We start from the raw sequence: 16,293 nt of genomic DNA, 5'->3' as shown, positions 1-16,293 counted from the left end.
GTGTCTGGACATCTCCTTTGGGAGCTGAAAGGGGAGGTGGTGGTGTACCAGCTGGACTAGGCTCCAGCTCTAGGCCTCCTGGCTCATTCGACATGCCTCCCTACCCCATGTCCCAGCCGCACGCCTCGAAGCGTGGGAGCAGGAGTGGGGTAGAGAATGGGGAAGGAAAGAGAAGACAGGAGGTGATACTGAATGACTCCACTTTCACCTGTGTTGCCCTTTGCCCAAGCCAGAAGCAAGCCAAGGGGAAGGGGCTGCAGGGTACATGATTTATTTTCACTTGAACATGGAAGGGAAGTCTCACACTCCCCCTTCCCCTTCTCAGGGGGAGTGTATTTTAATCAGCACCCCCTTCTCCGTCCACCCTGTTGGGAGGAAAAAGAGAGCCTGCGCGGTGTCAGCTGTCCTACTGATGCCATTGCTCGAACAGAGACACATTGCGGCTTCCTCGTCAAAGACTAGCATTGCCTTTTGGTGCCCTGGGGTCCTCAGTGGCTCAGTGTCTTCCCTCACATCGTCATCCATTCTCTTGTCCAAGACAAAATACCACGTGTAACTCTCTTCAGTAGGCCTTTTTCTGCCCAAGGAAGTACTGACCGTGCCCACGGCCGCTGGCTGAGCAGAGTAGCTCCGTTCATATAGGCCTTTAGGAAACAACCAGTTTTGACTCACTTATGCAGAAAATCTGGGGGAACTCTTGAGGGAGACTCCAATTAGACTACAAAAAGCCAGGATTTGGGCAATTCCAGAATGTTCTCTCAACATTCGGATTCCAGGGTGTGACTACCTGACTGCTGTCTTGGGTCATGTGCCCCATTGGGGCCACAGCGCACAAAGAAAGGGATAATTCTCTAAAGCAGAATCTGAGTGTTGCCACGTGGGGAGATGGGGAGAGGGATCCAGGGAGTTGAAATCAGCCAGGGTCAAGTTTGGCCTTAAGCTTTGAGGTTTCGTTCTGCAGGAAGTTACTGTGACTCATGCCATGGATTGAGCATTGGGTGTCCTGACCCAAAGGCAGTCCTGCAAAGACCAGGGGAGTGGAGAGTCAATAGCCTTTGTATGGCTTTACAGGAACTTTCATATTGGGTTTAGCATTGGGTGGTGATAACCCATCGGATCTTCTCTCTTGGGCAATGAGGTATGGATGCAAGATGCACCAAGGGGGTAGTAAGCAGAACGCCTAGTGTGTCCCAAGGATGCTAACCCTTCATCCAACTTAGTCTTGAAGGTACTGAGCCTCAAGGTATGCGTATATTTCCCCTGTGTCCATGTAGTGGGCTCCACAACTTAACATGTAGTGTGTGTCCTGATAAGAGCCTGTCTAGCCCACGTTTTGGACTTTGAGCTTCCTGAGGGCATGAACCTTGCTTTATATGTCTGAATCCTGCTTGGGACCAGATGATTCATCTTGCACATTGTTTATTCCCTCATCGGCAAAGTCCGCTAGCTCGTGTTGGGTCTGTTTGCTTGCAAACAGATCTGAACTGATGCTAACATTTCTAAGAGATTCGCGGTGTGCTGGGAAGGCACAGAGCTGACCGGAAGTAGTACGGACCCGACATCCCCTCTGACGAGGGGAACTTGATGGTATGGGGTTCTCTGCTCCGTGTTTTACAAGTATTTCCATCAGTGCTGCATCCTCTCACTTTGCTTAAGAGGAAACTACATTTGGACGAATTAGGTGAATTGCTTCCCGTCACCCAGGTAACACATTGGCAAGTCTGGGGTTCATGCTCAGCTCCCTAAGTCAGCCACCCCACTGCCCTGCACCCTTCGCACATGGCCTTTAGGACACCGACCACCAGCGTGACTTTGAGGAAAAGCCTGGAAGGAGAGCCGGGTGCTTTTTTTGCTTTGAAGCGATTGATTCCTGCCTCTTCTTAGAAACAAAAACATGAAGTACAGTTGTTTTTCACTGAACAGTTAGGTTAGCCAACGGGGTGTTTTATAGGACCCAGATAGGCCTGGAAACGTGATATACTTCCAAAATATTGTGTTCGCCACAGTCTGTTTCCAAGGCCCACTGCCTCTAGTAATTATTTTGTTTCCAGATAGTGGCAGCTGAGTGGGTGGATTTTGTGGTTGGAGGCCCGGGTTCCGATCCTGTCTCCGCCACGAATTGGCTATGTCTCTAGACAAGTTTTCGGACCCTCTCTGAACCTGGCTTCCTGCCCCTAGCCCAAAGAATTGCTGTGAGGCTTGTGATCTCACATTTGTAAGGTGCATTTGTAAAGTGTCTGGCAGGTAGGAATAAAACGCAGGTTACACAGAGTCCAGGGCGGTTAAACGAAAGCGATCTGAGAACCTCCCGTGAGCCGCGTTGTTGCTTCTCTCCACTGGCCTTGGCGTAAGTAGAAATTGACCAGAGATGATTTTTTCATATTGCTTGTTACAGGTTTGTTCACCGTAAGATTTTTGTTTAAGCTCAAGCTTCCTATTTATACACACATTATTTTGGAGTAAGGGAGATGACCACAGTACTTCTAGGTGGGTGCCTACAAGGCTCCATTGTAGGTAAGGCTGCTGTCCTTTTCCCCAGCAGCCATGTAGGTTCATAGCCTCTGGGAGACGTGGGGCAGGGGCAGGGGGTGCAGGGACAGCACAGACCCTGCACGGGGCAGGTGCACAGAACTGGGAGACACAATTCCTATATCGTGGAGCGAGGACCTTCATTTCTGCAATCAGCTTCCCCGAGGGGCTGCTGTCCCCATCCTCGCCATCATCGGCTCTATGCAAGTTAGCCGCCCCCACTATGCCGAGGCCATATACAGATCTTACTCATGCTGGCTCAACTAACACCACCCAATCTGGCTGTGGGTTTTAGATATAAGTCAGGCAACCTATAATGTCGGTGCTGATAAGATGGGGTGGCCTCACGGCAAAGTAAACAGCTCTCGTGTGTTGGTGAGACGTGGTGTTACGGCCAGAGCTGGAACTTGGTGTTACAGTTCATATACTCTACTGCCGTAGACAAAATGGGACCTGGCACTAAGTGCTTAGCCCTGGAGTGTCGTGGTCCCCACTTGAAGGCTTACCATGTGCTGGGCATTATTCCAAGCACTCTGTGTACGAGCTTACTGAATTTTCCTCAGTAACTATGAATAGTATTTACTGTCTGTACCCAAAGTCAGGTCTCTGCACACCATAGCTCCCTCTGTCCTTTTTGGGTGCTTGAATTAGTTTGAGAAAGTTTCTGTCCTTTGCAGCCAAATATCCCTCACCCAGACATCTACTAGTGAAAAGGGTTAACTGACCGTTGCTAACTAAACCACCCTCTTCCCTGAGCTATGGGAAGCAGTTAAAAGAACTGCTTGGGATGGAAATAACATGTATATAAGGTAAATGGTGTAGCTTTGACCCTTTTTTAAGAGGCGGGTTTATGATAAAATCCCACTGTGACAGTCCTTTGTGTAAATACAGTCCAGTTGCAGCACAGTCATCCAGGGTCCGTTTCCGTGCCTCTGAGACTGACTAGCTGGGAGGCTTTGAGCTTACGACGTCCCCACCCTGAGCCTCTGTGTCATCACCAGCTGTAACCATGGTACCTATCCCAATGACTGGGTTTGACTTTCAGCCTCCCAGCCTCTGTTCCCCGCCCGCCCTTCACCCCCAGTGGCCCCACTGAACAGGCTAATGATTCCTCCCAGCTACCTGGATCCTGACGTTGTCCTGCTTTTTGCTCTTCCTACACCTAATTCGCAAGCTTTCACATCCATGAGCTGTCTCGCAGTCCGTGTAAATTCTCAGCGTCAACTTCGCTGCTTGTGCTCAGAAAATTCTGACAGACCTACCCTCTAAGTGTTGCTGTCAGGATAACATGAGAACGTGTAATAGTAAGTGGTCAATAAGTGTTAGCCGCAATTATGTGACCCACGGTCGCACAGCTAGTTGAAGCTGGTTGGCCTTCCGAGCCCCTGCACGTTCCATTCCACTAAAACGCCTCTCAGACTCCAGTTTATTAAACGATTTGCTTACCCTGCAAAGTATAGAGGAACACATCGACCCAGGGAAAAAGAATAAGGGCTGAACTGTATTTTCTAGAAACTTTTATAAATAGTGGGCGTTGTGAAGGCAAGTGGGCATGCCTGGGCCCCCAGGTCGAGACCAGCACAACGGTTAATTCAGATGAGTAATAAAGGAAAGGCTGTTCCCAGAATAGCTGGGCGCTTGAATTGTGGCACGGACAACTTCCCAGTGGAGCCAGGCCCCTGCCAGGAAGAGGACAGGGGGCCAGACGACCGGCTGTGGGCCGCCCTGAGGGCTGGGGGTGCGTGGGAGGCTGGAGGCGGCGGCAGTGGGGCCCGCCCCCCTGTTCGGAATGCCAGCTCTGATGCTAACCAGCCACGGGACCTCAGGCAAGGTGCTTAACCTAACATGCCTCAGTTTCTCATCTGGAAAATGGGGATAATGACACCTATTGATTGGGTCGTTAGGAAGATCAGTGGAGTTCAGACAAGTGCGTGGCATGCAGTAGCCTCTCTCCGTCAGTTTGCTGTTACTGTCCTCAGCAGGACAGCCAGGAAGCGGTTTCCAGGGTTTAGGCCTTGCTAAATTATCCAGGGTGGGTTTGGTTTTCTAGAAGTGACATCCTCCCTTCCCCACTCCATTTTCCTCACCAGTTTACCAGGGCCTAGTGGTGAACTAAGGAATCCACCTATGACTGTATAATCATAGCCGCTCTCTATTGAGCGCCCACTGTGTGTCCCAGGTAGGGGACACATGCTCATACATATTTTCATCAACTACACCAATCCTGGGGCATAGAGATTGTCTTCATTTTATCAACCAGAGAACTGAAGTTCAGAGAGCTGACATGATTTTCACCAACTTCCAGAGTCCTGGGTTCAAACATCCGTTCAGGCTCCGATAACGAAATACCGTAGCCTGGGGGACTTGAGCAACCTTGTTTCTCACAGGTCTGGAGGGTGGAAAGTGTTAAGATCAAGTCTCTAGCATATTCTAGAGTGTCTGATGACAACTCACTGCCTGGTTCACAGACACCCATCTTCTTCCTGTGTCCTCACGTGGCGGACGGGGCAAAGGAGATCCCTGGGGTCTCTTTTCTAAGGGCACTAATCCCATTCGTGGCGCCTCCATCCTCATGAGCTCATCACCTCCCAAGGACCCCACCTCCTGACACCTTCCTCTGGGGGGTAGGATACCAAAATAGGAATTTGGGGGGACACAAACATGTACTCCATAACAACCCTGCTGTATTCCAAGCCACAGGCACTACACGTCCCTAAAAGCCACCTGCGAGCCAAGGCAGGCATGGCAAATGGAGATGTGCCCCTAATGAGGCTGGGAACCCGGATAGGATGTGACCGCCGGCGGCGTGCCTAGACGCAGAGCTAAGGTGCTGAAGGGCAGCGGGACTCGCAGGGGAGCAAACCCAGAAGAAGCCTTCTTACCTCCAGCAGGCTAGGACGAGGGGACCAGCAAGCCCGTACTCCCGGGAGCTCCTGGCTGAACAGGGCGTGGGCGAGGGGAAATCATAGACCCCAACCGCAGTGCGACGGCCTAGGTGAGAGAGTTTAAGTCAGAGTGTTGGGAGGAACCCCCACCCCACTGTGTCACGTGTCTTAAGGGTGACACTCCTGCCGCCCTTCTCCTGAGACGGGAGAACACCTTCCTTGGTAGAGAAGTCTGGAGAAAGGACCAGGCCTGTCTTTGGCCCGCTCTCCTCTGTGCCAGTAAAGGCCCTTCCCCTGCGGATGCGGCCTGTGGTGTTCCCGCCGGGCGTGGCGCTGGGTAGGTGAGCTCAGCTCAGGGGTGCGGTCCTGGCAAACCCACCTGGTTTCCAGACCTAAAGCCACGTCCTCCAACAGACCTTTATCTGCAAAGGGGGACCTGGGTGAACGTCTCTCTTGGTTGGTTCCAAGTGCCGGCGCCGAGCTTGGGTGTCAGAAATTGAATCCCTCCAGCCCCAAGAGGATGGCACTTCATGGGGAATTTGAGTAGCAAGGCAAGTGCTGTAAGAGCTTTCGAGCCCAGGAGGGAAGTTTCTGTTTAAAATGGACATGAGCCTCTCTGTCTCTTCATCGCCGGCTTGACTTGACCAGACACTGTCTACGGAACGAATTTGGAGCGTTTTGCCTGAACCACTGTGGTTTGTTAGTAGCCATATGGACTTCGCCTCCCTGGGGTTCACCTCAGGGCGTGTTTGTCGTAGTTGTGTGGTTGTTAGAGGAAACTATCTTTCTTTTAATCTACACTCGTAACATCACGATTATCTTATAATTAAGCCGCCCGGTATAAACATCTATTCAGATTACCTTGAAGTGAAGGCAAAAGGTCTGTAAGCTTTTTCCCTTTGAATGGATATATATGAATAAAAATGTGATTAGATTACATCATTTAAAAAACATAATGTAAAATCTCTTTCGCTTCTAAGGCTCTTCAATATATAATAATAAGAGTTAACATGACGGAGCGTGTTCTATGGCCAGGTACTTAGATGGTCTCATTTGATCTTGCCAATTTCGTGAGGAAGTACCGTTGCTATTCCCATTATATAGATTGAAAAAAACAAGGTTCAGAAAGGTTTATCCACACAGCTGAGTACATAGTAGATCCGGGGGTTGGCCTCAGGTCTGGGTCCAAAACTCTGGTTCTTACCACTTCTGTGGTTTTGTAGAGGTGGGAAAAAATCTTTTCCTCTACTCTCTTAGGTTCAGTAGCTGGGTCATGTGAATTAAACTGACAAAAGACAGATTAACAGTAAAAAAGATTTATTATCCCTGCACATGGGGCCTCACAGAAAAGATATGAAAACCTAAAGAAGCATTTAGGCTTGAAAGCTTATAAGCCTTTTTAACGAAGGGTGATAAATTGTGGACAAGGGACAAGACAAAGAAAAAGGGGGTTGGGCTTCTAGAAATCATAAATTGTGGGAAGGTAGATACATGGGGGAAACTCACTGAAGATAAGGGTCGTGTAGTAAGATTTGTTTAAGCAGAGGCAAGTCAGTGCCATCTCCAGTGAGAACTATCATCTCTTCTTCCTGGCATGGGAGAGGGGAGAAGGATACCTTCACAAAGGGAAATTTATACCATGCTTTTAGGCAGAAAGGGAGAGGACAGAACTTCTCCTGTATCTGCCATTTCTCAGTTGCCATCAGCTTATAATAATCCTTATCCCAAAGTGGCATATTTTGATGTGCTGTATTCTGGTCCCCTTCAATTCCCCAAACACACAACATTTATTTTATTTTATTTTTAAGATTTTATTTATTTATTTGACACAGAAGGAGTATAAGCAGGGGAAGCAGCTGGCAGAGGGAAAGGGAGGAACAGACTTCTCGCTGAGCAGGGAGCCGGATGCGGGGCTCGATCCCAGGACCCCGGGGTCGTGACCTGAGCAGAAGGCAGATGCTTAACTGACTGAGCCACCCAGGTGCCCCAGTTTAGGGGTTCCTATGAGCTCTTTTGTGGAGCTATCTTAAGTAATCAGAGTGTGCTGAGTCATGCCAATCAGGGCTTTGGTCATGTATCTGCCTACCTATTAGGTTAATGTCTCTGTGCTGATGATCTTTTTTTGCTGACATCTGGGGGCTTATGTCTTAACTATCTCTTGCCTGTGATATTGACAAGTGCTTTGTGGTTGATTGTCTTATTGTAGGACGTTTTGCAGAAGTCATTTCCTCAAAGGCTGCAAAGCAAAATGTTAGTGTGGTCCTTTCTGAGCTTCAAAACAGGACGTTAGTGCTGTTTCATTTTAGCTATCCTGGCTCCATATTTTCTTGTGGGGACCCTGGTCCTGACTACCTAACTGTCCAGCTCATGCCTAACATCTATACACACACATATACATACATGTACACACACACAGACCCCTATATGAAGCATATGTATATACATATATGTAGCATTTGCCAATGGAGCTGGTACTGACTTGGATCTTGGCTGGCCAACAGCCTAAACTGGCCCCTACCCACCTTTGTCCTTTCACACCAACAGTCACTGGGGGAGAGGCCTTCAAGGAAATTTACTCCCCCTCAGTCTGTGGCTAATACAGGCTACTCATTTAAAATGAGCTGGACAAGCCCCTGGGGCAGTATGTATAGGTCCCTCTTAAAGAATGGGTGAGCTCTTCCAGGTGGGTTCAGCAGGATTTCTTTATAGTGGCTTGTTTTCCTGTTAGCGCCTAATAATGTGTCTGGAAATGAACTAAAGTAAACTGCATGTCATTGAAGACTTCTACTTCAGATCTATTACAAATCCATACCAGGGTCCCGTTCTCCAGACTCTTCCACAACACTGGGAAATTTGGCAGAAACATGGGTTGGCTCTAACAGCCGATCCTAATCAACCCTCTTCTCCTTTGCCTCCCGTTGTAGAGAATGAAAACTCATTTCCCCCAGATACTTTGCGGCGAGAGGTGCTAAGGGAAGTTGGCTGTGGCAGGGGGCAGGTGTCTAGGAAATATTTTTCTCCCTGTGAAAGGAGAGGAAGACTGAAAAATGTATTCTTGCAGTTCTGGCCAGCTCCCTGCTTCCTGTTTTTGTCTGAGGTTCTTCTGGGATGGGAGATGTGAGATGGAAGCTTGGGGCCAGGGGCGCAACAGCGGCGGAGCGAGGTTAGAGGAAATGTAGGGGCGGTGGGAAGAGTCGAGGGGTGGGACCGGATCGGAGGCTGGAGGACAGTGGATGTAAGGCGATCGCCGGGCGTCGCGGAAAACCATGAGTGCCGACAGGGAGGACGAGGGCGCGCCTGCGACACTTCCCGTCCCTGCCGCTCCCCCAGCCTCTCCCACTGCGGGGACACTGCCTGACGTCAATGGGCGGGGCACGTTCTGGGGCGTGGCCGGGGGGACCATAGAATACCGCCGGTTCCGGGCGGGGCTGGCCGAAGGGGCGGGACCGCGCTCCTTCGGGGCGTGGCCTGTGGAACCTCAGAATCCCGGAGACTCGGGGCTGAGGCGCGCGTCTCCCGGCGCGGGGATCCTCCCACGCAGCCTCCCATTCAAAAGATGCCGAAGGGGCGGCGCGGCAGCCAGAGCCCCACCATGAGCCAGCGGCCGGCCCCGCCCCTCTACTTCCCTTCCCTCTATGACCGCGGCATCTCCTCGTCCCCGCTCAGCGACTTCAACATCTGGAAGAAGCTCTTCGTGCCGCTGAAGGCGGGCGGGGCGGCGGCGGGCGGGGCGGTGGCGGGGCGGCCCCTGCCCCAGGAGCCCCAGGTTCCGGCGCCCCCGCCGCCGCCACCCGGCCTGGGGCCTCCCAGCGAGCGCCCCTGGCCCCCGCCCTGGCCCTCCGGCCTGGCCTCCATCCCCTACGAGCCTCTGCGCTTCTTCTACTCGCCACCGCCGGGGCCCGAGGTGGCTGCCTCGCCCCTGGCCCCCGGCCCCACGACCCCCCGGCTCGCCTCCGGCTCCCACCCCGAGGAGTTATGCGAGCTGGAGATCCGGATTAAGGAGCTGGAGCTGCTCACCATCACTGGGGATGGCTTCGACTCCCAGCGCTGTGCGTGACTTGCCCGAGTCCCCCCTTAGCCCGCCTTGGCTCGCTCCTTGGCTCCTTCCTTGGCTCCATGCCTTCCTAATCCCGTCCCCCGCAGTGTGGCCTGGGGTTCAAAATCCAGCCCCCAGGAATCCTACACCCCAGATCAAGCCCTCCAGCACCCAGTCACACCTCCCAGCACCCCCGACTCCCCCATTCTGGATTTCAAACGACGCCTTCCACAGTCAGGATTTCATGAACACTTTTGGCCCAAACTCCACCCTCCCTCCATCCTGAGCCCGGTAATCTGGACTCTGAGCCTCCAAACCTAGAACTTCATCCACCCCAGCCCCAAATCTGCACTTTAAACTTCCGACACCGTGACACCCCCACCCCCACCCCTGTGGTAGTAATATTACTATCACCCACCACACACGACCCCTACCTCTACAGACCTGAGCTTTAGTGTTTCTCTTCAACTGCGGTCCTGAATGGGAGGAAGGGGAAGCAAACGTCAGTTGGAGTCTGTAGGTCTGTAGGTAGGCGGGAATTGTGTAAGACTCAGGAAGCCCAAAGACAGTTCAGTTCACTGAGGGCCTTTGGAGCCCTCCACTTCTCACTGCTGGAAGGAAACCTCCCTGTGAACCCTGGCCTTGGTCCTAGTAGCCCTCTCAGAGTCCTGAACTCTGCCCTCTGATCTTAGGTTTAGAGTCTTAGGAATCTGGACCAGGTGTGCTGTTGTGGGCAGGATTCCTCTAGCATGCAAGCTAAACTGATCTTTCCCATTGGAGGGTGAAGTTAAATCTGACTCTACTCCCATAAGGACCTATCACACTGTAGAATATTCAGTAGCCATTGGCTGTTCTGCAGACTTTGTCTTCCCATCACCTGTTCTAAGGCTTGCAGTGTACCGGTGGAGGAGGGCACATTGTTCTAGAAAGACCATCCCCACTATTGTAAAACAAAGCAAAACAAAAACAACAGGTTAAATCAGCTCCCCTGCCACACAGGGAAGGGGAATATGAAATAACCTAAATGTTTAGGTTAATGTGGCTGTGAGAATGGTCCCCAACTCATCAGACACCCTGTAAGGTCCTTTTCCCCACAGCCATGGAAAGAATCCCTAGATGACAGGCTTTTCTAAGTCCTGGATTTCTTTACTGCATATTCTCCACGTAAACAGGTTTTGGCTTTTAGGGTTTTTTCTCCTAACCAGGTTGGGTTTTGGGTTCATGCAGGGAACACACAATTGCCTCCCAGAAGCTTACTTTGCAAGTGTTAGAAAAGCCCTTATCTTCACTACAGCTGTGTTTGTTTTGCTCTCCTGCAGACAAATTCCTGAAGGCACTGAAAGATGAAAAGTTACAAGGACTGAAGACAAGGCAGCCTGGAAAGAAGTCGGCCTCTCTCTCCTGAGGAGCTGCCCGCCAGCGCCTGGGCAGCCGCCTCCTTCCGTGTTAGTGCTTAGATAATGTGTCCCGTTTGTTGTCATTTCAAAGATCGTTATTTTCTGTTCTGTATTTACTGCTGTTCTCATTGCTCCCAGCATGTACTCCACATACAGTGCCCACTTGTGGGGTAAATCTCATGGTCTGTCTCCTCTCTGTGCTGCTGCTGGGGGAGCTCTCTCACAGGGTTTGGAAGCTGCTGCCCAGCTGGCATCCAGGGTCTCCTGAGACCACAGGAGGGGACGCCCAATACTGCCAAGTGGAGGGAATTGGGAAAACCCAAGGACAATATCTATTTGGTTGCTGTGTCCCTGCTCAGAAAGGTTCTTTGAGGACTGGAACAAATGGTTCGTTTTCAAACAGCTTTAGCCCTGGGAAGTGTTTTGTTTAATAGTTTTTGGGCCAAAAAACTCTTTGATAATCTGATCAAAGCTATGGTCCTTCCTAGAAAATCACATATTCAAGAAATACCAAGGGCTGGTTATGTGTCCTCCCAGACTCAGGACTGGGAGTGGGGGAGACCCAGACAATAAATCCTGTAAGTAAGTGCATCCTAATACAGTATCATAGATGACCTGCTAAGGGGAAAACAAAAACAGTAGGGCAGGTTGGTCAGGGGGGTCAGAGGAAAGCAGGGTGGCATTTCAAAGAAGGTTCCTGGAAGAGGTAACGTGTAAACAAGGTGTGGAGGAAGTTGAGGGTGATAGCCATGTGGCACCTTGGGGAACTTCCAGGCACAGGGGGGCCAGTGCAAAGGCTGAAGGTGGGAGCATCCTGGAATGTTTGAGGGCCAGCAAGAGCCCAGATGGCTGGAGCAGGAGGAGTGAGGGGAGCATGGCAGGGGTGAGTGCAGAGGGTCCTTCCCCGGGGGGACTCTGGGTTTTACTCTGAGCAGAGTATGGAGTGGTTACAGGGTTTTCAGCCGAGTGATAGTATCTGACCTGTGCTTCTAAGTTGAGACTAGACGAAGGAAGGAAGGCGGGAAAGCAGGTAGCAGGCCGTCATAATTAATACTCCAGCTGAGTGAGAAGCGGTGGTACTGCTTAGCACGGCCCAGGACCGGCCGCCCTTTCCCGCGTGCTGGGTCGGAGGTGCCTATGGCCTGTGGGGTCCCCTCCACTGCCACCAACCCTGCCGCCAGGTGCTGTCTCTCTGGCAAGACGGAGCAAGAGCTCAGCAACACAAGGCCACAAATACAGGAGAAAGTATTTTAGGAAACAGGTCTTCAATCGAGTGTAACATTTTGTTGCTGGGCATCTGGATTTTCCTGTGCCCTCACTATGCCCTCACTAGCCACTGTAGATCATAGCCGAAGAATTTGTGACGTTTGCGTTTCCTGCAAAAAAGAACGGAAAGGAGTGACCCGTGACTCAGGCGGCTTAGAATCCAAGTGGAGGAGGAGTTTGGGGGGGCGTGGTCAGCTCTGACCAATAGCACCGGTAGGCCCTGCACCGCGAGCCTGGGATGCGCTCCTGCACTCGGGGGTGATCTTGTCAAGAGTAGTCTTGGTTGCGTGTGAGGGGTTTAACGCCTGACTAGAGTCGTTTTAAGAGAGAGTGGGGTGGCGGTGAACTGGAGACCATGGGTGGAGGACTCTTTAGAGGCGTTTAGCTGCCAAACAGAGCAGAGAACTAGAGCAGCAACCCGCAGGGCAGACGGGGTTGAGAGGTCTTTATCAAGGGAGAAATGCTTGTGTGTGGTCGGGCAGAGGGAGAAAAAGGGATGATGTCGATGAGGCATGGCTCGTTGGTGTCCTCGAGTGGACAAGAGAGGTGGGACCTACTTTACAGTGGAGCGATCGGCGTTACGTGGGAGCAGAGACGGTTCCTCCGCCATCACAGGAGGTTCGTCTGCGGTGTGAACGTGCAGATGCTGGGAGATGGGGAAATGGGTGCCAGGAGCCCCGGGAAGTTGCATACCCATGCCCCAGAGTTTGTGCAGCGACCCGCAAATGCGCATGCCTCGGGGAGCCAGGTGGAGACTGGCCAGCTGTAGCCCGATGCCAGCCCGCCAGGCAGCTGACCCTGACACTTCTAGCTGCTTGTTGCCCAGCCAGGAGTGGAGCACGCTGGCAGGCGAAAGCTCCTGGTTTCTAAATCCTAGCAATGGTTTCAGATATTTCCAGAACACAATTTGGACCAAATAAAATAAAGGTTCGACAGTCCCGTGGAGTTCGTAGCCTCTGCTCTACCCATAGGCGTTCTCTCACCCTGGGCAGGGATTCCAGGCCCGTCTCCCCTTCCCAGGAAGAAGGCAGATTCCTAGTGCCCAGGCTGGTTGCTAGTGGAGAAGCTCCCTTGTTCACCCTGAAAAACCTCAGGCTGGCAAGGCCAAGTGAGAGGGGCTGGAGAATTTTAATGAGAGGGTGGGGAAAACCAGGGGCAGTATACCCATTGGGGGCCTGTTTCCCATTCTCTCCCCAGTCCCCATAGCTCCGGCCTCCTGCTAACCCCTGACCCCCCCCCCCCCAAGCCCCCATGCGCCCAAGATTGTGCACCCGGCGCCAGGCGCAGAGGGAGACAACTGATAGAAACGATCTCATTTAATCCTCACCATCACCTTGTGGACTAGGCCCTGCTCTTGGCGTGTTTTATAAATGAGGGAAGAGAGGCTCCTCCAGACCAAAATGGAATGGAAGAGGCTGTTTGCCGAAGAAAAGCATGTTGACAGATGAAAATGATAGGAGTCCTGACTGAGAGAAGAGCGTAAGCAAAGAACAGTAGCTGAAAGCACGGTGTGCCGGAGCGGCTGGAACAGCCCGTGAGCGCCAACTGCTAGAACTCAGGAATTTTGTCACCTGGTGGTTAAATACAGCCATTATTAAAAATCAAACTGTAACAACTCACAATTAAACTATATTTACAACTAAGTTAAGAAATACTCAAAATCCATCACTTCCTGTTTTGCTACATTTTACAATTACCTGTGATCTTGAGGTGATGTCGATGGCACCTTTGTAGCTGGTGAGAATACTATATAATGGTGTACTAACGGGCATTACTTCCTAAGACTGTCACGTTGGTATTTGATATTGGCCATCGTGAGACTGTTTACACCATGGAAATTGGCGAATGTACAAATCCCGTTTGGTCCTGCCCACCTCCACGCCTGCAAAAAGTTGGTTGGTAAACGTTTACTAGCACACCACCAGATAAACGAGAAACAAAAATGCCACTTTATTAGTAACGGAGCAAAAGAGAAAGCTGCTTTGGAGCGTTTGAAGTTGGGCTGAAGGTACAAATGAGGCCCGTTTCTTCCTCTGGCCCTATTTGCCCCCTCTGCTGTAGACCATGAGGAGGCAGGAAAGAACTCGATCGGGCCTGCCCCCAAAGGCAGGCTTTACCTTGAAATAAATAGGCTTTCATGGAGCACATGCGTACTGACTTTTAAGATGTAGTAAGCCTGCCCACTGGTAATATGGGGCCCAAGGAATATTCTGGACTCTGGCCAGATTAGCAACTTCTACTTCCGGGTAATTAAGGTATAAGGGAGTACAGAGGTGACAGCCTGCAGGTGGGGGACGGAAGTCCCTCCTCTCCAGTGGTAACTGAGCAAGATGGAACATGAAACTCGATTAAACATGAAACTGTTTATATCACATCCCCTTCACCACAGATCTCTTAGTCCTGAGAGAAACAGAAAATTCAAGTGAAATGGGAAAACCTCCTTCTACTTTATGCAAGTAATCTGTGCCCCCTCTATGGCCAAAGGAATCAGACAGGATCCAGCGCCTGCAGGAACCTGGTTTCTCAGAAGAGAAGAGAGATCCAGTCATAGCCCTACAGCTTTCCCTGGAGGTGAACACCACAGGGTGCCTCACTGGCAAGACACTGGCATTTTCAACAGTGTCTTGATTCCATCTCCAACCAGATATGTGACCTCGAGAAAGTCACCTAACCTCTCTGAGCCTGTTTCCTCAGCTGTAAAATGGAGACACTGCTCTCACAGGATGGTTGGGTGGGGGACAAGAAATAAGGTGACAGGTGTGAAACCGACCCAGTTGGGAATCATTAGTATCATTTTCTGGTGCATTTAGAACAGTGTCTTCCTGTTGGGCTGTGGGTGCAGGGAATGGAGGGATGGAGGTGGCCGTGGGCTCTGAGCTGGGAGGAGGCCTGGCCTGCAGGAGGCAGAAGCTTTGAGTTTGCAGGGCCCCCAGGGCTCAGCCCTACAAAGTGAGGAGGTGAGCCCGGCTGGGGGGCAGTTTGGGAGGAGGACTGAGTCGTTTCTAGAGAGGGCCAACCGCGTTTCTCCCAGACAGCAGCACATCTCCTGCAGCAAAGCCAAGAGCTGGCCCTCTCTGCAGGTGGGCCCCCAAGGGAGGGCTGTGGTCCCCACCCAGCGCTTTCATCTGTCCACACCGGGGCGACAGCTCACACCGAAGGTATTTGTGCGGCGGGTGGCCGGGGGAAACAGGACTAGAGGGGAATCCGGGAAATGTACCCGCGGGCTGGGTTTCTTCTGGTTGCGGGGAAACGGAGGGCCACTCAAACTAGCTTACTTAAATAACCAGAGGGGCTGACAGGAAGTTCTCTGGTTACAAGCAACAGAAACAAACATAAGAAAAATGTTAAAAAAAAAAAAAAAAGAGGAGGCATCAGGCCTTTGGAAGGAAAGGAATGAGGGTGCCGCGCAGGACAGCTGCGCGCCGGCCTCCAGCCCTTGGAGAGGCGGTGCGATTGGCCTCCACCCCCACCCGCGTCCACCTCCGGCCACGTCGCGGAGGGAGGGGGAGGCAGGGTCCTGTGCCGGCAACCCCCTCGGCCGCACTGGGGTGGGGGGGGGAGCCGCTGCATGCCGGGACGCCTCAAGCCCCCTCCCGGGCCTCCTGCCCTCTGAGCTCCCGCTCCACACTCCCCCCCTCTGCCCTCCCGCCCTCCCGCCTCTCCCCCTGCCCTTCCTCCTCACTTCACTCCTCCGTGACTCCCAGGAGCCACGTCGGGCTCCACGTTCACAGGGCCGCCCACAGTGAGCCGGTTCCTATCCCAGTTCCTCAGGGAAGAGTGAGAGAGAGGGGGGAATGGCTGGCGTGGAGCGAGGTCACCAGCTGGGGGAGAGGAGAGACCGAGCGGTGAAGGTCACAGTCCGCGGGTGATTCAGCGCGGGCGGAAGGAGGATTCCTCTCGAGGGAGGAGGAAGCATCAGCTACCCCATCTATCCATTCACAGACTCGCCCAGGATAATTTCTGTCATCTGAGAGCTTATTTGAATGCAGCACATTCTATAACTCTGGAAACACTGCCCGTAAATTAAGCCGGCGTTCATTTGCCTCATTCGTTCATTCATTTATTCATCCAAGCCTCTTTCAATGAAGCAGGTGCTTAATTTCTCTGAGCCTCTTCTCATCTGGAAAATGTGCATAATAATTCCCCCTGCCTGGGGTTGCTTCAAAGTAACTGAGATAAT

At 51.9% G+C, this 16,293-nt stretch overlaps 1 protein-coding gene and 1 long non-coding RNA gene across 2 annotated transcripts; one reads left to right on the top strand and one right to left on the bottom strand.

Annotated features, from left to right (window-relative positions):
• Positions 1-8,970: 8,970 nt before the first annotated feature.
• Positions 8,971-11,022, top strand: CUNH11orf91 (chromosome unknown C11orf91 homolog). The gene is made up of 2 exons (XM_026511865.4): positions 8,971-9,463; positions 10,770-11,022. The coding sequence occupies exons 1-2, from the start codon at positions 8,971-8,973 to the stop codon at positions 10,853-10,855; spliced, it is 579 nt and encodes a 192-aa protein (XP_026367650.1). The 3' UTR covers positions 10,856-11,022.
• An 840-nt stretch (positions 11,023-11,862) lies between these two features.
• Positions 11,863-15,896, bottom strand: LOC130544639 (uncharacterized). Its single transcript, XR_008961050.1, has 3 exons — positions 15,796-15,896; positions 13,811-13,995; positions 11,863-12,223 (listed from the first exon to the last, which is right to left on the bottom strand). It is a non-coding gene; the product is annotated as an uncharacterized LOC130544639 (long non-coding RNA).
• Positions 15,897-16,293: the final 397 nt, after the last annotated feature.

Source organism: Ursus arctos, unplaced genomic scaffold (assembly GCF_023065955.2).
Source record: "Ursus arctos isolate Adak ecotype North America unplaced genomic scaffold, UrsArc2.0 scaffold_23, whole genome shotgun sequence".
Lineage (NCBI taxonomy): Eukaryota > Metazoa > Chordata > Mammalia > Carnivora > Ursidae > Ursus > Ursus arctos.
The sequence above is the reverse complement of the archived record's forward strand: the minus strand, read 5'-3'. Positions and strand labels throughout refer to the sequence as shown.

What these genes read in the sequence shown, in the direction of transcription:
- CUNH11orf91 (XM_026511865.4), top strand. Translation starts at nt 8,971, where the DNA reads ATGCCGAAGGGGCGGCGCGGCAGCCAGAGCCCCACCATGAGCCAGCGG. An exon ending in TGGCTTCGACTCCCAGCGCT is followed by an intron (nt 9,464 to 10,769) that starts GTGCGTGACTTG and finishes GCTCTCCTGCAG; the next exon opens with ACAAATTCCTGAAGGCACTG.